This window comes from Thunnus maccoyii, chromosome 22 (genome assembly GCF_910596095.1).
Source record: "Thunnus maccoyii chromosome 22, fThuMac1.1, whole genome shotgun sequence".
In the NCBI taxonomy this organism is placed as follows: Eukaryota; Metazoa; Chordata; class Actinopteri; order Scombriformes; family Scombridae; genus Thunnus; species Thunnus maccoyii.
This window is the reverse complement of record NC_056554.1, coordinates 4,056,856-4,081,004: the sequence shown is the minus strand read 5'-3', so window position 1 is coordinate 4,081,004 and position 24,149 is coordinate 4,056,856. Positions and strand designations below refer to the sequence as shown.

General features: G+C 38.4%; 1 protein-coding gene and 2 long non-coding RNA genes across 5 annotated transcripts; 2 read left to right on the top strand and 1 right to left on the bottom strand.

The window, feature by feature from the left end:
* The first annotated feature begins 5,566 nt into the window (after positions 1–5,566).
* Positions 5,567–13,842, top strand: LOC121889550. Its single transcript, XR_006093557.1, has 4 exons — positions 5,567–5,938; positions 6,052–6,116; positions 9,361–9,470; positions 13,697–13,842. It is a non-coding gene; the product is annotated as an uncharacterized LOC121889550 (long non-coding RNA).
* LOC121889545 (L-selectin-like) lies at positions 7,177–11,715 on the bottom strand. Of its 3 annotated transcripts, none has more exons than XM_042401584.1 (6): positions 11,634–11,715; positions 11,305–11,362; positions 9,068–9,442; positions 8,821–8,964; positions 8,367–8,464; positions 7,177–8,162 (listed from the first exon to the last, which is right to left on the bottom strand). In XM_042401584.1, exons 1-6 carry the CDS (start codon positions 11,643–11,645, stop codon positions 8,031–8,033), a joined length of 819 nt encoding a protein of 272 aa, XP_042257518.1. In that variant the 5' UTR covers positions 11,646–11,715; the 3' UTR covers positions 7,177–8,030. The 3 variants fall into 3 exon arrangements, with proteins under 3 accessions (XP_042257518.1, XP_042257519.1, XP_042257520.1); XM_042401585.1 differs by having other exon boundaries at positions 9,131–9,442; XM_042401586.1 differs by lacking the exons at positions 11,305–11,362; positions 11,634–11,715 and adding an exon at positions 9,546–9,638.
* Positions 13,843–20,761: 6,919 nt separating the features above from the next.
* Positions 20,762–21,543, top strand: LOC121889553. Its single transcript, XR_006093561.1, has 3 exons — positions 20,762–21,130; positions 21,220–21,300; positions 21,414–21,543. It is a non-coding gene; the product is annotated as an uncharacterized LOC121889553 (long non-coding RNA).
* The last annotated feature ends 2,606 nt before the right edge of the window (positions 21,544–24,149 follow it).

The following is a 24,149-nucleotide window of genomic DNA, read 5'->3' as shown; positions in this document are numbered from 1 at the left end:
CACTGATATTGCTCTATATAGTATAAGTATAATAGCTTTTGCCAAGTTTTCATTTGCAATGCAAATTTCAAACATTTTCCTTAATCAATTATTGGGCATGTTAACAATTGATATGTGGTTCTGCCACATCATGTATAGCCAAGTACAGCAGGTAGTAGCAGCAGGGGGAACAATTAGCGACATCACATGATTAACATGGCAAGTTTATTCAAATGATATCATAAACAGTGTTTATTAGCCAAGACTTGATAATCAAACTGATTATTGAGTTGTGTCTATTGTCACATGGTGAGCCGTGGTGGAAATTCAACCATTGCCAACTGTGGCAGTAGTGATAAATAACTGTGTTATCTTTATATCTTTTTAAAGATAACACTTTATATTGGAAACAATATCTGTCTGAAAGTACCGCAAGCCTAAAAGAATAAAAGTTAGTATTAATAAATAATTATGTTTATTCAATTTTATTCACCATCTTTAATCGTCATCGTCATCAATCATTCTCTATTCCAGGAGGGAACAACAAAACTTTTTTCAATAAAAAAGTAACTGTAAATGACATGAAAGTGATCAAACCCCCCCCCCCCCCCCCCCCCCCCCCCCCTCTCTCTCTCTCTCTCTCTCTCTCTCTCTCTCTCTCTATCCAAGATGATGAATTTTATTACAATTATCCTGTAACCTACCTGTCACTTCTTATTTGAAATTATTCCCCTTAATTACTCTGCTGCTGATACTTATTAGCAATTAAAAATGTTTTATCTGCTTTGTGTCTTTGAATTCTTTGCTTTTTCTTTTAAATATTATTGATTGCATTATTATTATTTTGTAAATCTGTTTTGAGTTTTACTGTAAAATATTCTGCCCTAAGAGTGCTATAGTGCTATAATTCACACAGCGGAGAAGAAGAGATGCTGCTGGGCTGTGAGTGTAAGGACAGTGACAGAGGCTAATGACAGTAAAATGTTTGATAAAACACTGTATACCCTCCTTGCTTACCACCAGATATGAGAAATGATACAATCAGCAATAAAAGCACAGAAAGATTTTTTTAAAAAAAATGAACAGATAAAAAAGAGTACAGGTACTTAAAAAAGTGATGTCTATACAGGAAAGTGAGCAGATGTAGATATATATAGATATATAGATATGTGAGAGAGCACAGAAAAGGGTCATCATTGCTGCCGGAGGAGGAGAGGAAGACTGAGCGGAACGCAGAGCCACAGAGTCGTCGGGCAGTCCCAGGGGCCGAGAAAACGAGTCATACCCACCCAGGCGAACTATACGCAGTCTGGACAGCTGGGCGAGCTGTCCAGACAAAGTGTAAGTATAGCCTAGTGAAACAGGGTGGGCAAGGACCGGAGAAAGTACAGGCGTTGGCTCCCCTCTGGCGGATTTCCTCTTTTTACTTCCAGGGCAGCAACAGCGGAAGGGACGAGCTGGCTACGGAGCTGAGAGCGGACTGGAGAGGGCGGCTGGTCGGCGGAGCGACTGGACAGTTGGACGCAGCGACGGACTGGAAAAGGATCGGATTGTAAAAATTGTAAAATTCCTTTTCCCCTTTATTTCATTGGACTTTTATCTTTTTATTTTTTTGTATCATTTTATATAAAGCCTTGGTTTCAGAGTATTAGGTTTAATTATTTTTGCATTGTGCGTTTTTTTTAAATTGTGTAATTTATGAATAAATTATTCAAATTGAGTCTGACTGTCTCTTGGGTAATTCCTACTGCTCACCCCTGTTAACACGAACATTTAGAGACCTAGGCTCTCTCCTAGGTGGTGTCATCATTCACCAGTTTAACAAAACCCCTTCCCCGGCTATATATCTATATATAGCCTATATATATATATATAAATATGAAATTCACATACATCTGAACACAACACATTAACGCACATATCTACAGTGGGGCCCAAAAGTCTGAGACCACTAAGATACTTCTATTTTACTTTTGTTTAGACTTAAATACTATTTTTTCAAATGATAATATCAGCTTAACAATTTGAGTGAAAAGTTAAATCTTCTTTGTTGAAATCGTTGAAATGGGGTTGAGGTCAGGTGACTGTGGAGGAAAGTCCATGACAGTCAGGACTCCTTGGTCTTCTTTGGTCTTTAAGTAGTTCTTGCAAAGCTTCCTTCTCCACAAAGATGCAAACCAGAGGGTACAGCATGTCTCTGAAGAATGGAGTGGTACTTCTCCTTTGTCAGGGTGGAGTCAATTCGGTGCAAGTGTCCAACTCCAGAGTAGGCAAAACACCCACAGATTTGAATATTCCCACCACCATGTTTCACTGATGGTTTGATACAGTGCGGTATCATTCTCTCTACTGTTCCTCTCCTTACATACACTCTTCTGTTACTGCCATCAATTTCAAACTTGGACTCATCAGTAAAAAGGACTTTTTTCCAGTCATTTACTGTGAAATACTGGTATTTCTTAGCTTACTCCAAGCGTTGTTTCCCCCCTGAAAAGTGGTTTAGAAACTGCTACACATCCTCTGAGTCCCTCTTTTGACAGAACTTTTGGACTGGAGTCTTGTGTTCTTTATTTAGAAAATTCTTTATCTGTGATGAAATTACTTTTCTATCTCTCAGAGAACTAAGCTTAAAGTATTGAACTTCTGATGGTGTGCTCACTTTTGTTCTGCCTGATCATGTTTTGAATATAACTGATCCAGTTTCAGCAAAGTGTTTTAGAGTTCCATGCTCTGCCCCCTTAGAAACATTTAGTCTAGCCATGATTTGACATTGAGAAAGCCCCTCTTTGCTTAGAATAACAATTTGACTTCCTGATGCCATGTTTCCCACTATCACAACGCTACTTAATAAACAATGAACTGTATGGAAAAAACGTATGACCGTATGAGCATGTAAGGTAGCTCAAACATTTCCTTTTAAGTGTTATAATATACAAGAACAAGCACAGTAAAATATCTGAGGTTTCACTGACCTGAGAGATACAGGACACCCAGCAAGATCCTTTCCATCATGATGCTACTGTGTGAACTGTAAAAAGGAAACTCTACCTATAAAATTAAAAATCCAGGGAAATTCCCGGCCTGCTTTCCTTCTCTGCTCCTGAGACATCTGATTGGTCGGTTTTGGTATTGGTTGGTATCTTTATGCAAAAACTGTTGTTAATGACAATGTTTCTTTGCAAAACATCATCCAGGTTTCAGGCTGTGTCTCACACTGCTCAAACAAAGGTAGAGTCTGTAACAGGTTGGATTAATAAATCTCACCAACACTGTTTAAATGTCACTGAATGTAATCTGGGTTTTGCAGAACTTTTATATGCAATTTTATATGCCAATAAATCAACTTGTTTTTAAAAACAAAAAGCCCTGAGTGGTGAAAAGGATGCCTCTTTAAATACATTTATACATATTGTTTCTAAACAGAGAAGTGTCATTTTAGACCTGGAGTGGTTCTGAATGTGTCATTTTACAAACAAAGTGAAATTCAAATTTATAGTATTGTTCTATTGTGACAACAGATTCATGTTTTCATCAGAATCAGACAACATATCACATGATTTACATGTGTTTCCTGTGTATTTTCTTAGTATACGGAAATATATAAAGTACCACAAAGCTTATAATGTGATACAGGTTCAGATCAATGCTGAGCACTAAAAAGATTGAACACTAAAAACATTCACAGATCTAAAATTGTAGGTTCACATCAGAAAGTATGAATGCATGTATCAAATACATGACTTACACACTCTTATCTATGTGGACCACATATAAAGTATAGTCTACAAAGCTGACATGTTAACACTAGGAGTGCAACGGGTCACAAAATTCACGGTTCGGATCGTATCACGGATTTGAGTCACGGATCAGATCATTATTAGGATCAGCAAAAAAAAAAAGAAAAAAGAAAAAAGGGGGAGACAAATAAAACGTTGTTTTCCATTTATTCTGTAACACACTTACAGCAAAAAACTTGATGATAACTTAGAAACATGAACACACGTCTTGTCCTGCAGCTTATTGAACGAGCCACCAAACAAACATTCACTGCTAACGTCAGTTAGCAGCTAGATGCTAATCAGCTGCTCAGCTGCAGCACATTAAACAGCAGGTAAACATAACTCAAATATCACTTCGGACCCGTTATATGCTGGTTTGAATGTCGCTCTTCAAAATCTCTGTTAGCGACACGCTGTCTGTCCATGACTTGTACTTACAGCAATTTGTTTACTTTGTCTTAAATGAGACATAAATTTTGCAATTAATCCACAGTTCATATGCCTGCTGAACCGCTGGGGGCGATCCGTACGGATCAACTACAATCTGTTACACCACTAGTTAACACTTGTTATTCTAGTTACTTTAAGCTTATTATTCAATATACGACTCAGCTTAAAAACAAACTAAAGAAACTGTCAGAAGCAGGCAGCCAGACCTCCTGCACACTCATTCACTAATCACACATCATTAACAGGTGACTGAACAACCACTCAATTAAAAACTGATCAATTCCAAATGAATGAGTGAGTCCAGACATCTCACTGTAACTTCAACAAGCAAACTACCTACAGCACATTATATGATCTCTGCTGCATTCTTGTTAAGGAGATAAATTCACACAACAGCCACAGAGACATTTAACCATCAGAGATGAAATTAGTGACCAAAGAGACAGAGAGAGAAGCTGTATCTGACTCACGTCATCTGACGTCTTCTTCTTTCTATCATGGAGATAAAGTATTAATTGTATGTGTATAATAATTAATACGAAAAACAGAAATGTACAGTGGGGGAAATAAGTATTCAACACGTCAACATTTTTTTCAGGAAACATATTTCCAGGGCAGATATTCATATGAAATTAAGATCAGACATTGATATTAACCCAATAAGGCAAAACAGCTAAAGAAATCATAACATTCCAATCAATAAAAAAGTCATGTGCATTAAATTTGAATGACCTAAAGTCTTGAACACGCTGTATGGACAAACACTGAACCACTAATTAGTCCTCTTACCTGTGCTATTTAGAATCAGCTGGTTAGTTCATGTGACTATTAGCACTTCCACTCTTTTAAAAAGGGTTAGACATCTGTGAACACATTATTTGTTACCAAGCTATCATGAAGAAGCATCTCATGATGATTAGAGGCAAAGAGCTCTCCCAAAACCTTTGCAACAAGACTGTTGAGCATCATAGGAAGGGTACAGGTTAGCGACTGATTCCTCAACTCTTAAATGTTCCCATAAGCACCACTGGGGCCATTATCTGCAAGTGGAAGCAGCATCACTCCACCATCAACTGGCTGGGGCATCAAGGGGCTGTGGTTTCCCCTTCCTTAGCTGCCTCCAGGCCCTGGGGAGGAAGCTGACTGTCAGAGGACGCACCCCGTCCCTCCCTCACCCATCATGAGGAGTGTATGTGTCTGACACAGAAGTAGCCCCAACTTGACCCCACCATGCCCGTCAGAAACAAAGCTTTCACATTTATTTCTTTTTCACAAATGAGCACACGATTCTTAACCTTTGACTGTCTAAACTAAAAATAAATGAAATGATATGAAACATTCTGTTATTAACGTCCATTATCAAAGTCAAACTCTATGTAGAAATATAGGACTGGCAGTAGCAGCACTGCAGCAGCAACACTGTCTGTGTGGACACTGCAGGTGTGTGAGACGCAGCAGTTCAGTGATGCACACACACTGTTCAGGTAAAGGTAGGCTGTGTGTTCCAGGAGTTAGAGGCACCACACTGAGGAGGGGGTTGCTTCTGTCTCCCCAACTCAGGTGAGATGAATAAAGGGAAAAACAATGTCTGTTGCTCGTTCTTCTCTGGCCTCTCATCTTACATCTTTCTATGACATAACGTCACGCAGGCAGCCTGCTTGGCAGCAGGTGTTCTCTCCTCTACTCATCTGCACTGTGCCTGAGTTTCTTCTCCAGAAATGTTGCACAAGGTGAGTAATTTCTCCCCCCATCTCTGTTATCAACCTTACACTCTAACTGTGCCAGACACACAGGAGCACATAGCCGGGCTCACACACGGTAAATGGGTGATGATTCTTCCCAGGTTCATGGTCACGGAAGGTTTCATCACCGAAGGGTGTCATCCACTCTCCAAGAAACCAGGTAAAGGTGAGTTGTTTATTATTACATCATTATCATTTGTGTCAAACAAAAGGCCACTAAACACAGCTCCCATCTAAATGTTTCAAGGCTGCATATCAATACAAAACTCCAGGTTCTTAGTTTAACCAAACTACATCCAAATAAGTCACTTTACTGAACTCAATACATGTTTTATTTTCTCTCTCTGTTATCTGTCTTCCTCAAATTCTCTCAAGCATCTCATGTAGAAATGCAATAGGACTCAGTAAATCATTACCAACAAAGAGAGAAATACAGGAGAGGTTCAATGACTCCTCTAAAATGAAGATATTTCTGATGTTTTCTCAAGCAAACCATTTTAATGATCCTATGGTAGTAAGATTATTTCTAAAGGGTAACATGCAATCAGCTGTAGTTCAGTAAAACTACAACAACAAATCACATCCTCCCCTCTTGTTTTACATGTCTGTCTCTCACTTTGTTCCCACATTTACTAGACTCTCACTTTGTAGCCAACAATACACACATGCAAACACAAGAGTGCAGTGTTACATTTTAATTCCCACACACAGATGCGTGGAGAGCTCAGCATGTATGCAATATGAAACACAGTATGTGCTCATGCAGTCATTGATAATTCACTATAATCCCACTATGTATCTGTATATTCTTTAGTTGTGTGTAATTATTTAGACCTGACATATTTACAGAGGTTTGGTGTGACGTTCACAACCATGTTTGTAGGAGCACATAGTTTGTCCAATGGTGTGTAAAATAACAGAGGTGCTCAGTCACATGACATGTTCCTGTCATCATCTGACAACAAACTAACTACATTTACTCAAATACTGTACTTCAGTACAATTTTGAGGTACTTGTACTTTACTTGAATATTTCCATTTTTAGCAACTTGTACTTCACAATATTTGAGGAAATATTATACATTTATTTAACACCTATAGTCACTAGTTACTTTACAGAATATTTTATTTAACATAAAAACACTCATGATATGAAATACAACACATTAAAGATTAAACCAGTGTTTCATTTTTCTTTTAACCTCTTTCCTCTCCCATCAATCATCTCATGACCCCTCAGATTTATCTTGGGACCCTTTGGAGGGGCCCAACCCCTAGGTTGGGAACCACTGGACTTAACTACCTACAGTTAAGTTTGCTGTATATAAAGTAGTTCAAACTAGCTCCACCTTAACCAGCTACAACAATAAAATGTTGTTCACACACTGATGCATCAGTATTAATAATCTAATAATGTCATATTAACGTCACTGCACAACCACTATTTTCACTTGTTATACTTCTACTACGTTTTACTCATCATACTTATGTTATATTGTAGTATTGCTGCTTTGAAGTAAAGGATGTAAAAACTTCTTCCTCCACTGGCTGTCATGGAGGGAATGTGAAGTGGATAGATTTTGCTGTGTCAGCCTATATTATCAGCCTATATCATATTATCTATATAAGATACTCACACTTTTTCATACATTTGTCAGTTGTGTCTTTTCTTAGTACTCTTGCCTTTTGCTAAAGTGTTTTTGTTTGAGTGCAGCAACAGAAGTCTACAGATTTCAAAAGTTTGGATGGAAGGCCTTTGCAGACTACCAGTGCTCCCATTATCACCTAGATTACTTTATTATTCTGCAATAAATCACTGCCATAACTGTGTGTCTGTTGCTTTTATCAGGTTGGTTCACACACTGTAAACTTGAAGCCAAAGACTTATCTCATATGTTTTATTTGGAAGAAAATTGACTTTGATTGAAACACTTCACACAGTAATATTGATGAGGAAGGATAAAACTCTTCTATACAGGACGTAGTCAAGGTTACAGTTAAGCTGATGATAGTGTATTGTTAGCAGATAGAGAATCAACATTCAACATGGATTACAGATAAGTAAAGCTGGGTTTTCATTTCAGAGCTCAGTGTTCTTTCTATTTTTCTTCTTCTCTTCTTTTCCCTCCTTGTGGAAGACTTTCCCATCAGGCTGTTCTCTCCACTTCAGGGTGACTCCACTCACTCCTTGCTCCTTCAGTCTGTCCTGGAACTGGGAAACACAAATGGAAGCCATTTTGAAACATTCATCCCCCCTATTGTGTTGTTGTTGTGTGTAAAAAACCCCACTGGTTTTTAGATATTATCAAACTTCCTAGTGGCAAAACACATCAAGCAGAATAAGCATGTAAACAAGTATTCTAGACTTGTTTGAGACACACCAGCCCCTAACCCAGTCTGGATTTTGGAGACTTGCCTTTTTCAGGATGTTTGCTTTCACAGCAGGGTCATTGAGATCCACAGAGGAGTCCTGCGCCTTCATCCTCAGCTTAACTACCCACCTCTTTACTGGTACTGAGACACAGAATGAGAGGAGAAATGAATCATTCATTTGCTGTCCTATTAGTTCTGTGATATTTACATTTTTTCATGTACATTCAAACATGATTTATGCTAAAGTTATGCAGCATTCTCTGGCTTCCACTGAAGGACAGTAAACCACTCACCAGGGATGCTGTAGCAGACAAATGGAAATCTCTCTCCACAGGACATAAATGTCCATTGGTTTGATTCCTGCACACCACACATCATTTTCATCAATTTGAGTGATGCTGAAACTGAACCACTCCAATTGGTGAACGAGTAGGCACTGCCATCAGACCAGTTAATGTTAGGATCTCTGTACAGGCCGATCCATGCCCAGTATGTACCTGGCACCAAGTTCATGACCTCCTGGTTCTCAGTGTTGTTCCTTACAGTGGCCAGGTCTGTGAAGTTCTCCCTGCAGTACCTCTGAGCATTGGACCAGTTCATTGGTTGATTCACAAAAACAAATTGAGGATCCAGCTGTGTTCCTGCAGTTAAATTATTGGGGGAAAAAATGAATCTTTGAGTTGAAGTCCTGAACTACAATATAATCATTATTAGAGAAGAAATAATACTTTGCTTAGTGCTTACCATTATAACAGATGAAAACATTTTGAACTTGGCAGAAATCATCCCACCATAACTGATCTTTACCTCTACTCACTACACAGAGTTCATCAGCCCCTAAATCTGGTTCATTGGATCTCCAGTTCCTATATTCATCTCCACTCCCTCTGTACCCATCTGACCACTTCCAATCAATGACTCTGTACAGGCCAATCCAGACTTGACTGTTGTAACCAGCAGATGAAACTGTGTTGATGAGTTGGTTCATGTCTTCAGTGTTTTCAATGGTGACCAGGTCTGTGTATGTCTCTCTGCAGTAGGTCTGAGCTTCAGTCCAATTCATGGGTTCAGCAACAAAGTGGTACTGATGGAGACGACATGTGGAGAAGATGGACCAGCCTGTGAGGAAAACACCACTTTTTAACATGTGAGGTGACTCTAACATTTTTAAGTGTTACAGTATAATGAAATAATAAACACTGTTAGACATTATTAAACACACAGTATTTAACTTCTGCTGCTAGTGGTCTCTTAATCAAAACAACAACAAAAGACAGAGTTTGATGACATCATGAAGTAGTGTGGGATCATGGGAGTTGTTGTCTTCATTGTGAAATAATCACCATTGCAGTCTTTGCAAATTATGCAAATTATCCACAGAGGTCTCCTCCTCTCCAAAACAAACAGACCCAATTGTAGGGAAATTTTAGCTCAGTTTGGGGAAATTTACTGTTAAGCAGAATTATTACACAGAACCACTTCAATTATTTGTTCAGCGTTATAACCTCAGAATCAGCATAATAAGACTAATAAATAGTTTCTCTTGGTGATTAGTCAAGAGAATCTTTAACACATAAATCAGCTTTGGGAAGGAATTAACTTGCACTCAGGAGAGGAATCGGATACGTAAAGTGACTGAAAGTAAGTTAAAGAAAACAAAGGCAATGACCTTATATGCAAAACATTTATTACCTAAAGACTAACCTAACAATGACACAAAACAACACTCACTAAACAAACAATGACACTACAATGAAAGAATGAATGAATGCAGAACCAGAGTTTGTCAGAAAAGGGGTTGACTAGTGACCGTCACTGGAAGCAGCTGGTAAACTGGGGTGGCAAATTTAGAATTCAGTTCTAAGCAGATGAAGCTTTTTGAATTCACCCGGTTAGCAGAGCAGAAGTGTGCTACTTGCATGTCTGTGGGCTGGTAGCTGCTGAGTGGTGTGGTGACGTCAGGAGAGATGAGAAGGTGTTGCCACAATGGGGAGTGGAGATGAAGACTTGTCAGCTGAAGTTGGTTTCAACTCAGAGAAAGAATGGGACCTCGTACCAGTAACAAAGAGAATCCAACTATTGCATTCCAGTGATGGTCTTTTATAGGTACAGTTAGATAAGGGACTTCAGAGAAGCGTCTGACCAATCATGGCATCCACTGGAGGTCAGATAATTTGTCTTATTTTTAAAACAATCTCTCAAACAACTGTACCTTGTTACCAAACAACTACCATGACTAAAAATCGAATGTTCTTATGCTCAGGAGATTACAATGCTACCAAACAGCACATGTTTATCTCTAGTGGTTACTGAGATATTAATTACCTGATTTTAACACACATACAACTTGGAGATTGAGTTAAAATTATAGTCAATTTCCAACATAGTTATGGATACAAATGTACACATTCAAACAATAAGGAAAGTAATAAAGTGATGGCATTGGCCACTTATTAAGGTAGACAGTGTTGTGCTGAGGAATATCCTACACAGTGATTAAAACCAGTAAAACACTGAATAAAGCAGTTTCATGTTAATAATCAGTGTTTCAGCCCCTCTGGATACGAGACATTCAGAGAGGCTGTTAACATTTGCTCAGCTTGTTTCTCTGATAACTTAAGATCCAGACGTTTGATGACTAAAATCCTTCATCTGGTTAAAAGATATAGTTAAAAACAACCAAGATATAAAAAGTGTTTAATAAAAATGTGGCTTAAATCTGGATACATGTCAGTTTATGACAGCATTTGGCAGACAACCACAACACTGATGTATGCACAAAGGTCATATGATGCTATTAACTGCCGACCAAATGAAAAGGACCCTTACCTTGATTAAAAGTGTGAATTTCTGGGTTTGAACATTAGAAACATTTTGGATGATGTAATTACACAACTCAATAAAATATTAAGTTAAACATTAAACATTAAACATTATAATGTGCAAAAGTTACATATTATATCTTTAAATATTTCACTGACCTGAGAGATACAGGACACCCAGCAAGATCCTTTCCATCATGATGCTGCTCTGAGGTCTCTGTGTGTCGATGTTCACCATTAAAAGGAAACTCTACCTCTATATTAGCTGTTCTTAGGCAAATCTAGTCAAATACAACACCAGCTTCTCTTCTCTGTTAGGGGCAAAAGTCACAATTCTGCTGCATTCTGTATGCAAAAAGTATTGTAAAGTATGTAAATGTTTATCTCCAACACATTGTAAAGTACACTTTGGTCGTGTGCAAAGGTGTTGATTTGAAGGGATCAATTCATCTCAACTACAAAATATATATATTTTATTTCTCACTTACCTCCGGTCGCATCTAGTGTGCAGAGTTTCAGTTGTATTTGTCTTCTATACAGTAGAGGTGAATGGAATTTTTTGTTTGTTTGTTTTTTGGTGCTCACAGTGTTGAAAAAGTTACATTCAGATAATTCAGCAGCAACATCTCCCTCTGGAGTCTTCATTACTCCAAACAGAATTCACTGTGATCAGTTTTCATTGGGACTATTTCTTCAGTAGAAAGTAGTTCCAATGATACCTGTTCACAGAGAGGCTGGGCTGGATGTTTGAAATGTTTAAATGTGGTTAACACCTCTAATTAAAATTCCACTGATTCCAATGTGTATATACATCAGATGAAAATACACACATACATATATAAATAAATTGAGTAATATCAGTTCACAGGTTTAATAGAAGACAGTTCAACCAGATTTGGCTCATGGCTGCTATTTGTCTACCACTACTCTACTACATATTGTTGCCTTCAGGCAGCAGGAAGTCTTCTGAGCCTCTCACTTATACATATTGTAATTTTCACACATTGTTAACCTTGATCAGAAGTTTCTATCAAATCAGATGAGGAGTTGAAGTGGGTATAATGTTGCATTTTTGGGGTGGGACACATTTTCAGGAAGTGGAGCCACATGTGGCACAGTGCTAGAAAAGGGTCAGATATATTTGACTATATAACACCTTGAAATCAAGAAAACCTTTAAAAAGATACAAGCATGTGCTTTAATCTCTAAAAAACTGAACTGATGTTTTAAAGACATGTTTTATTTTTTCTAAAATGTGATTTTTGCCTCGAGACATAATTAGTGCAGTTAGTGTAAATGTTAAGACATTCTGAATGATGGTGATGTATTATTGTGTAAAATGATGATCTGGTTCATGTTTTTGCTATCTACTACTCACTAGCAATAACAGACACAAGTACATTTTATGTCTAAAGGGTTGAATAGATGCATACAAATATATTGTATTTCTTATGCAAAGTGCAGAAAGTGTGATGATCATCTCTGGTTTACCAACAAACACAAGTGCTTCCTAAGATTCCACACAGGACGAGACTCCAGAAAATAAAAAAAAGGATGTACATGTACAGTGGGATCCAAAGTCTGAGACCTCTAGTCAAGATACTTCTATTTTGCATTTGTTCTGAATGTAAAACTATTTCTTTCATTACAAGTGATTTGAAAAATGTACATAAATTTCAGAATATCTTAGTATTTCCTCCTTTTACTTTAATGACATCATGCACTCCAGCTGGCATGGACTCCACAAGTCTGTTCAAAACCGGATGAGCCTCGTTATGATTTGACAATGTTCCAAAGAGCTTCTTGTGATGTCACAGAATGTTCAGTCTTCAAGTCCCCCATAAATGTTCAATGGGGTTGAGGTCAGGTGACTGTGGAGGAAAGTCCATGACAGTCAGGACTCCTTGGTCTTCTTTGGTCTTCAGTAGTTCTTGCAAAGCTTTGAGGTGTGTTTGGGGTCATTATCCTGCTGCAGTATGAATCCTTCTCCACAAAGATGCAAACCAGAGGGTACAGCATGTCTCTGAAGAATGGAGTGGTACTTCTCCAACATTAAGATTGATATATATTAATTATATATAGTATATCTTATGCATGTATCTGTGCGTGTGTGTGTGTGTAGGTCATTCACTGTCCCTCAGGTTGTGGCATGTTCATACATATTGGGCATATATATACTGCATGTGAGCTCCCACATTATTAAATTAGCAATTTAACAGCAGCTGAAAATCTTTTCACTGACCTTCAGTGGTTAAACTTCTCACCTTGCTGCTGTGATGTAGAGAAGTGTACTTTGGGGTGTGGTAAGTACATCATGACATTGCTGTTGGGTGTGGTTACAGGTGCAACAGAGCAAACTTTTGACTACACCCATCAGTAAGGGGGCTTCTCTTTAGCCTGGGGTCTGTTCCAGATCGTGGGTTTAGTGAAAACACGTGATATGACTTTAACTGAAGGTCAGTCACTGTGGTAACTGACTCTGTGAACTAACCTGCTCACTGGCAGCTTTTCTTCAAACCCTGAGTTTCTGTCTGTCTCCTCCCTCCTGCAGAGCCTGAAGGAGTTGTCGGACATGCTGTTTCATTTCCTCATTGTTACAGTTGATATTCATTTGCAGAGCTTTATGTTGGGAGTGGAAGTTTCCCCAAGGACTGATTTTACTGACCCAGCCGCTAACAGTAATATCTTTGAACAGCAATGAACTCATCCTACTTACAAGTATTGTGTTTGTATCCAAAGTCTGATATATCTTATTTCTCTGTGCCGTAGACCTCCGTTGTCCAAAAACTATTAAAAACACGTTAATGAGCCACATGGCTGCACTGTGTGACATGTTTCTTCCTCATGATGAGTTTAGGGCAGCTTGTTGAGGAACAGCTCCAAAAACTAATAACAGTGATCACACTTTCAGTCTCAGGAGAGTAGTTCTCTGTACAGCAGATGGAGTTTGCCCAGCTGTCATGGAAAAGTGAACGTTCAAACTTCCTTTTTTACAAGCCCTTTAAGTACAACCTCAACTTGAGCTTTTTCTTAACTCGAACCACATCCTTTAACATGGAGACGACCTTAAAACGCTCAGAGAAATAGAAATGTTGCATTTCATCACAGTCAGCAGTGAGCTGTTTGTCAGGTTTATTCATTTATGTACAAGCATGTCTGTCACCAAGGCAGAGACTGTCTGAGATATAAAACAGAGTAGAAAATGAATAAGGTGCAAAAACAAACACTGATGCATGAGTCTGTATTCCCCCCACAACCCCCCACCCCCACCTACAAAGCCAAGCTATGTACAGCAGGTTCACATTTACTGACATCAGACATCTTGCTCAGTTATAAGCCACACCAAGCTGACAGAGAAACAACATGAACTAAATACTTGCAGATATAAATCCTCTACTCCTTGTCTTCATGCTAACATGCTGACTACAGTGGAGCATAAAGCCTAAATCAAAAAAGCACCATAAAAATATAAAAATATGACATTGATGAGACATGTGGGCAGCACATCTCTAGCCTGGAATCAGGCTCATTTTTTCTCAGTAAGCAGGTGCAGGTGGTAGCCATGCAGGTACTTTTGGTTTGGAACAACTTTCTACTGCAAAAATAGTACTTAAGAAAACAGGTCTCTTGAAAGACACGTTGCGTTTGAATTTGTAATTATTGATTATGCTGTTAGTGACATAAACAATATTCTATTCAGTCTCATTGTGTTGGTGCAGAAATCGCAATACCTGGACAAATACAACCAAAAGTATCTGCATGGCTACACAACACTAGAGACAAGTGAGAAAATATGGTTTTCCATATTAAAAACTGGCAGTTCAGGTAATGGACACAACTAAAAAAGGCCCTGATGAAGATGAGGGGCTCTGGTTTCAGAGCCAGTGGACAGTAAACCAGGATGAAGGGGCCTACCAACTGTCAGCTGCTGTCCTGAAACAGCTACCAGAGGTCAGTGTCCGGAGGTTCTCCACAATACAAATACAGTATTGTATTCATTCAGCAAGAAAACAGGAAATAAAACAGGGGATTCACCATTACCCACCAATATACCTTCAAATTCCTCCCACATCACAGACATAAAATATGAATTCATAATGTTTTTTAGAGTTGTTTGGATGATGCTGAGAATAATTCTGCTTCTTGAAATAAATAGCTCTTTGAGAGGAGCTGCATTGTTGTTCAGCTGGTGTGTGATTACTGTGACCCTTAAAAATGCACTTTGTCTGCTGATGCTGACACACATGAATGACAACCAGTCATGATGTAGAAAATATGATCGTGTGGAGCCAAACAAATTCTACAAAAACACTTTAAATATATCAACATGAATAAACAAAGGGAAGCTAGTATTTCCTTTCAACGTTTACAAATAAATACTTGGTTTTGACCTTTTTGAACCCAAACTGAATCAGATTTTGAGTGAAAAGGAAACAAAGAGACTGGTGGTTGCTTGAAGAAGAAAGTTTGTGCACTAAACATGCTCCATAGTATAAAAGTTTCAAAAGGTTGCTATTTCTGTATGTTGTGGTACTTACAGTTTACTAAAACAGGCAACTTGTTCTGGTTCATGTGAATGCTATGCTTGTGTCCTCAACACGCTCTCAGACTGTATGAACAGTTTAAATAAATATAAACACAATTTCTTGAAAAGAAAAAAAGAGGAAATAACATGAGACTGATGTGAGGAGTTGAGAGGTTTATGTGCTGTTCTTCTGCTCCCATTCCTGCAAAACAAACAAACAGAGACACACACTTAGTTTGCATGCTCCACATTTACATGGATTTGAATTTGATATTATCAAGTAAGCAAACAAAACTTTATTTATATCATACATTTCATTCCAGGAATGTACTATGTAAATGTGCTTCACAGAGCTGAGCTACCACGAAAGTTACAGACAAATATGCACATAATGTTGTACAATACAGAAAATAATAGTAGAAAATAGTTTTAGAAAATCAGCATAAAAGATTATTTTTACAAACATTTTCAACACTTGCCTACTCTAGCCTCAAACCTGTCAGAATTGTAGGAGAACCAGTTGATCTTTGTTTTTCCTGCAAAAATAGCCCAAAGGAGGTCTGAGCTCAATCAACAATAACCTCTAACCTCAAAAGACATGGATGTATATTCAACTTTGTCTGGAAATGCCCTCAGGTAAACTGAGAACCCTTCCTTCACATTAAAGTGTCCGGTTTGACTCCTCACAGAACCATCTCCTCACCCCAAACTCTCTCTAAATTGTGTGGGACAATCCCAAGTGGAATTTATGGCACTAATGCTGCTACATGCTTTATCAACCTAAGATTCAGAGGATGCCGGATTAAAGGACCCTTTCCTTGGACAAATGCAGAGAGACTGTTTATCATAGTGAAACCTCATCAATTTGTTTGATGAGTTTGGACAACTCTACCTACATTTTATGTTCTCTTTTCACCTTCTAATCTCATACATACACACACACCCACATTCCTCCCCTGATGCTTTCACCCTGGTAAGACTTCCAATAAAGATAGTCCAGACCTGTCGTAAATTCAGTTAAGCCTTAGTTGAATTTCTGTGTTCCTTAAAACCAGAAGTTTGATTCAATGTTTCTTAAGTATAAAATCATCTTGTAATCTATATATTATTGGTCACAAAGTAATGCCTGTCAAATTGTTACATAGTAATAGAACCACAGTGCCATCCAGTGGACAACTTTCAGTGAGGTTGAAGCTGATGTATGATGTATGTTTTTTTTATTGTGATATCTATTAAATTGCCTTTAAACTCTACATGACTCAGTAGGAATGTGATATGTATGAAGGATTACTTTGATAAGCAAAGAATTAACACGAGTAGTTACAATGTATGATAGCTAGTAGGAAGAGTAAGTTTGTTAAATAACTATAGTATGTTTTAATTAAGCTGTGTGAGGCCCTGTTAGTGGACATATAGCCAACAAAGATTACATTTTATTTTGGTAACGCTTTACAATACAGCCTGCAACGCACAGTGTAATTACTCTGTAGTTATGGTGTAATCTTTTGTACTAACAGTGTACCAGTACAGTACGTACCAATACATATATGTAGGTACAGGGGAACAAGATGTGACGTTATGGAATAAGGGGGTAAAAATTTAGGAATTTACAAATTACACTGTAGTCATTGTTTAACTACCAGGTACCTGTTCTATTATTACATACATGAGTATGTACGACCTCCTGAGCAATAATCTGGAACTTTGGGAAGAACTGCAGGGTAACATTACCGCTTAAATACATTCAGATTATTACTCACCATATGTTTGCTGTAAAGTAGTTCAGCAGGGAGCAGATCGGATGTGTTTCCTCATCTCACCAGCGCACACCTGTAGGGTGGGCGGGCGGAGAGCCTTGTCCATTTCTTTATAGAAAACACTCCGTCGCCCCCTGCTGTGATCTGATGTGAATGAAGCGTACCCATTCAACTGTGATGACGCTGATATGAGAGGTCATAAGTCACCAGTGTAATAAAAACATAGTACTCTTGCGTTATTATTGTCTTTATGGCATTGCTTTTATTGCTGCCTCTCCAAATCTTTGCCTCTTATTTAATTTACACTTTGTATTTTGCCTGTTTATTAAAAGAAAATAACAAGCAGATAGACGTGTAATTGTGCCACTTTTACCTGGCTGGTCACGGCCACCTATGTCACTTCCTCTTTATGTTAGTATGTCACTTTCCATACAAGGGAAACGCCGACAGCGCAATCAAATCACATTATAAATACTCATTGAATACACACACACAGAGACGTGTTTTCCCGTAGCGTACGGCAGAGTGCTATAGTCCTCCTACACGGTGGTCAGCTGGCAGACAGGGAGTTTGGTCTTCCTGTTCGAGGTATGTATAGTAGTTGAAAGTCAACCTGCCAGGTTTTCTTCATGGTACTAATGGCAACAATTGTAAATACCAGGTGCAGGCAACCCCAGCTTTTGAACATCCAGATCCGTGGGACACAGTAGATTTCACCTGTAGAGGTAGGCACTAATAGTTGTTGTTTCCTGTGTAGTGTTGTATTGAGTCGTATCAAAAATGATGAGTTCTTTGTGATTTAGGGGTCCAGAGCGGAAGAGCATTTGAGCTGTGCCATAATTGGCCGGGGTTATTATGGTAAAGGTAGGATGAGATAATTAAACATATCATATTGAAGGCCACGGTTGGATATTTGGGATTGTTTTTTGTTTTTTTTAAATTTTCCTTTTTCTTTTCTTTTAGGATAGTTTGCTACTGTTTTGCCTATAGTTTTTGTTGTTTTTATTTTTTTCTTTCTTTTGTTTAGTTGTATGTAGCGTTGCTTTTGCCTCTTTTGGTTCAGCATATTTTTGACTGATTGTAGTATTGGTTGATTTGTGTTGTGAGACGAGTCCACTGCACCTGAAGGATCTCGTTAGGTGTATTAATGCTGTCTCTGCGCTCCTTTATTTTAGCTTTAGGTATCCGGGCTGTACTGTGTGGGGGCTCTAGCCGTATGGTTTGTTGTGCACCTGCATGCAGACAAGTATTACACGGCACCTAGGGGTGTTAGTTTGCTGTGTGTGTGTGTGTTTGTGTGTGTGTGTGTGTGTGTGTGTGTGTGTGTGTGTGTGTTTGCAGTGGTGGCAGTGCTGTGCAAACACATGGTGATGTAGTCGTGGGAGGAAGAGGCTATCTCGTACCAGTCAGCCTGGCTTGTTAATCATATGTTTTTGTTTTTAGGAGTAATTTGAATATATATATTTTTTTATTATTCGCTCAGAAACAGCATGATCGTGAGGGTGTGTGAGGTATTTTCAACTCTTAAATACCTACTTGGCAGATATTATCTTTATTATATCAATAAATTGGTCTCTGGTTGTATTACAACATTACTGTTTTTTTAAACTGATCTTTTTAAATAAATTTAAATAAATGAATTTGATACAATTGTTCTCGAAGCCACGTCTCTGTTTAATTTCTTTACACTTATCTGTGTGTTGACCTGTATAGAGTAGGTGGTCTTGGGGGAAGCCCAGGTTAAGGTGGGATTAGCAGTGCCTTACCCTCCAGTTGGGCAGGTCACACATACCACAGAAATGTTTTCACCTGTATATAGTCATTCCTTGTGTATATTTCCATATCCAACAATTGTGATTAAATGTTAATTAATTGTGAGATTTGTCCAACACATCCACTCTGATCTAATTAATGTCCTCTAGTGAGGCTGGAAGTTGTGCAGCTGTTTGCTGTGTTTAATACTTTGGATTTTGGCGGGCCAGCTGTTGTATAACGACAGCTGGGAGTTCCCTAATGTTAAATGAAGTCATTATTTGTGTTATTTAATTTATCATTTAAGTAACTTGGTGTTTGCTTGATCTTTTCTTTTAACTCCTAATGTAGTCTACTCGTATTTTGTGTCAAACATAGGTAACGGTAAATGGTAAAATGACGTTACTTTATGTACAGTACATACTGTATAGTAGTTGTTTATGTACAGTATATAACTTACAGCCTGCTCAGATATACAGTCATGAGTGAAATATTACACATTTTGTATTTTAGACTAAAATAAATGTATATAATTTGTTGGTACAGTTGGTATTATAGTGTAACAATGTAAATGTAAAACAGGTTACCTCACTCTCTCCACAACGGATCACAATATCTATTTTTTCTGTACCAGTAGGCCCAATTTGCAACATAGCCAAGCCTATGTGAAATTTCTTAATAACCTAAACGTGGGTGAGGGTGGATGTGTTCTAAGGCACCACAGTTGAATAAAGACAAAAATAAATCTTGTTCTTCTATCACAATGAAACTTATTATTATAGACCTACATACAATATATTTCTGTATTATAACCTTTATTTTTATCATGAAATTATGCAAATTAGGCAAACTCATGTAATAAGTCAGAACAAATATAACTATTTCAGGTGCGTCGTCTTCCTTTAATCATATGTGTATAATAATTAACACGAAAAACAGAAATGTACAGTGGGGGAAATAAGTATTCAACACGTCAACATTTTTTTCAGGAAACATATTTCCAGTGCAGATATTCATATGAAATTAAGATCAGACATTGATATTAACTCAATAAGGCAAAACAGCTAAAGAAATCATAACATTCCAATCAATAAAAAAGTCATGTGCATTAAATTTGAATGACCTAAAGTATTGAACACGCTGTATGAACAAACACTGAACCACTAATTAGTCCTCTTACCTGTGCTATTTAGAATCAGCTGGTTAGTGCATGTGGCTATTAGCACTTCCACTCTTTTAAAAAGGGTTTGACATCTGTGACCACATTATTTGTTACCAAGCTGTCATGAAGAAGCATCTCATGATGATTAGAGGCAAAGAGCTCTCCCAAAACCTTTGCAACAAGACTGTTGAGCAACATAGGAAGGGTACAGGTTACCGACTGATTCCTCAACTCTTAAATGTTCCCATAAGCACCACTGGGGCCATTATCTGCAAGTGGAAGCAGCATCACTCCACCATCAACTGGCTGGGGCATCAAGGGGCTGTGGTTTCCCCTTCCTTAGCTGCCTCCAGGCCCTGGGGAGGAAGCTGACTGTCAGAGGACGCACCCCGTCCCTCCCTCACCCATCATGAGGTGTGTATGTGTCTGACACAGAAGTAGCCCCAACTTGACCCCACCATGCCCGTCAGAAACAAAGCTTTCACATTTATTTCTTTTTCACAAATGAGCACACGATTCTTAACCTTTGACTGTCTAAACTAAATATAAATGAAATGATATGAAACATTCTGTTATTAACGTCCATTATCAAAGTCAAACTCTATGTAGAAATATAGGACTGGCAGTAGCAGCACTGCAGCAGCAACACTGTCTGTGTGGACACTGCAGGTGTGTGAGACGCAGCAGTTCAGTGATGCACACACACTGTTCAGGTAAAGGTAGGCTGTGTGTTCCAGGAGTTAGAGGCACCACACTGAGGAGGGGGTTGCTTCTGTCTCCCCAACTCAGGTGAGATGAATAAAGGGGAAAACAATGTCTGTTGCTCGTTCTTCTCTGGCCTCTCATCTTACATCTTTCTATGACATAACGTCACGCAGGCAGCCTGCTTGGCAGCAGGTGTTCTCTCCTCTACTCATCTGCACTGTGCCTGAGTTTCTTCTCCAGAAATGTTGCATAAGGTGAATAATTTCTCCCCCCATCTCTGTTATCAACCTTACATTCTAACTGTGCCAGACACACAGGAGCACATAGCCAGGCTCACACACGGTAAATGGGTGATGATTCTTCCCAGGTTCATGGTCCCGGAAGGTTTCATCACCGAAGGATGGCATCCACTCTCCAGGAGACCAGGTAAAGGTGAGTAATTTATTATTACATCATTATCATTTGTGTCAAACAAAAGGCCACTAAACACAGCTCCCATCTAAATGTTTCAAGGCTGCAAATCAATACAAAACTCCAGGTTCTTAGTTTAACCAAACTACATCCAAATAAGTCACTTTACTGAACTCAATACATGTTTTATTTCTCTTCCTCAAATTCTCTCAAGCATCTCATGTAGAAATGCAATAGGACTCAGTAAATCATTACCAACAAAGAGAGAAATACAGGAGAGGTTCAATGACTCCTCTGAAATGAAGATATTTCAGATGTTTTCTCAAGCAAACCATTTTAATGATCCTATGGTAGTAAGATTATTTCTAAAGGGTAACATTCAATCAGCTGTAGTTCAGTAAAACTACAACAACAAATCACATCCTCCCCTCTTGTTTTACATGTCTGTCTCTCACTTTGTTCCCACATTTACCAGACTCTCACTTTGAAGCCAACAATACACACATGCAAACACAAGAGTGCAGTGTTGCATTTTAATTCTCACACACAGATACGTGGAGAGCTCAGCATGTATGCAAAATGAAACACAGTATGTGCTCATGTAGTCATTGATAATTCACTATAATCCCACTATGTATCTGTATATTCTTTAGTTGTGTGTAATTATTTAGACCTGACATATTTACAGAGGTTTGGTGTGACGTTCACAACCATGTTTGTAGGAGCACATAGTTTGTTCAATGGTGTGTAAAATAACAGAGGTGCTCAGTCACATGACATGTTCCTGTCATCATCTGACAACAAACTAACTACATTTAATCAAATATTGTACTTCAGTACAATTTTGAGGTACTTGTACTTTACTTGAATATTTCCATTTTTAGCCACTTATACTCCACAATATTTGAGGAAATATTATACATTTATTTAACACCTATAGTCACTAGTTACTTTACAGAATATTTTATTTAACATAAAAACACTCATGATATGAAATACAACACATTAAAGATTAAACCAGTGTTTCATTTTTCTTTTAACCTCTTTCCTCTCCCATCAATCATCTCACGACCCCTCAGATTTATCTTGGGACCCTTTGGAGGGGCCCAACCCCTAGGTCTGGAACCACTGGACTTAACTACCTACAGTTAAGTTTGCTGTATATAAAGCAGTTCAAACTAGCTCCACCTTAACCAGCTACAACAATAAAATGTTGTTCACACACTGATGCATCAGTATTAATAATCTAATAATGTCATATTAACGTCACTGCACAACCACTATTTTCACTTGTTATACTTCTACTACGTTTTACTCATCATACTTATGTTATATTGTAGTATTGCTGCTTTGAAGTAAAGGATGTAAAAACTTCTTCCTCCACTGGCTGTCATGGAGGGAATGTGAAGTGGATAGATTTTGCTGTGTCAGCCTATATTATCAGCCTATATCATATTATCTATATAAGATACTCACACTTTTTGATACATTTGTCAGTTGTGTCTTTTCTTAGTTCTCTTGCCTTTTGCTAAAGTGTTTTTGTTTGAGTGCAGCAACAGAAGTCTACAGATTTCAACAGTTTGGATGGAAAGCCTTTGCAGACTACCAGTGCTCCCATTATCACCTAGATTACTTTATTATTCTGCAATAAATCACTGCCATAACTGTGTGTCTGTTGCTTTTATCAGGTTGGTTCACACACTGTAAACTTGAAGCCAAAGACTCATCTCATATGTTTTATTTGGAAGAAAAGTGACTTTGATTGAAACACTTCACACAGTAATATTGATGAGGAAGGATAAAACTCTTCTATACAGGACGTAGTCAAGGTTACGGTTAAGCTGATGATAGTGTATTGTTAGCAGATAGAGAATCAACATTCAACATGGATTACAGATAAGAAAAGCTGGGTTTTCATTTCAGAGCTCAGTGTTCTTTCTTTTTTTCTTCTTCTCCTCTTTTCCCTCCTTGTGGAAGACTTTCCCATCAGGCTGTTCTCTCCACTTCAGGGTGACTCCACTCACTCCTTGCTCCTTCAGTCTGTCCTGGAACTGGGAAACACAAATGGAAGCCATTTTGAAACATTCATCCCCCCTATTGTGTTGTTGTTGTGTCTAAAACCCCCCACTGGTTTTTAGATATTATCAAACTTCCTAGTGGCAAAACACATCAAGCAGAATAAGCATGTAAACAAGTATTCTAGACTTGTTTGAGACACACCAGCCCCTAACCCAGTCTGGATTTTGGAGACTTGCCTTTTTCAGGATGTCTGCTTTCACAGCAGGGTCATTGAGATCCACAGAGGAGTCCTGCACCTTCATCCTCAGCTTAACTACCCGCCTCTTTACTGGTACTGAGACACAGAATGAGAGGAGAAATGAATCATTCATTTGCTGTCCTATTAGTTCTGTGATATTTACATTTTTTCGTGTACATTCAAACATGATTTATATGCTAAAGTTATGCAGCATTCTCTGGCTTCCACTGAAGGACAGTAAACCACTCACCAGGGATGCTGTAGCAGACAAATGGAAATCTCTCTCCACAGGACTTAAACGACCATTGGTTTGATTCCTGCACACCACACATCATTTTCACCAATCTGAGTGATCCTGAAACTGAGCCACCCCAATTGGTGAATGAGTAGGCACTGCCATCAGACCAGTTAATACCAGGATCTCTGTACAGGCCG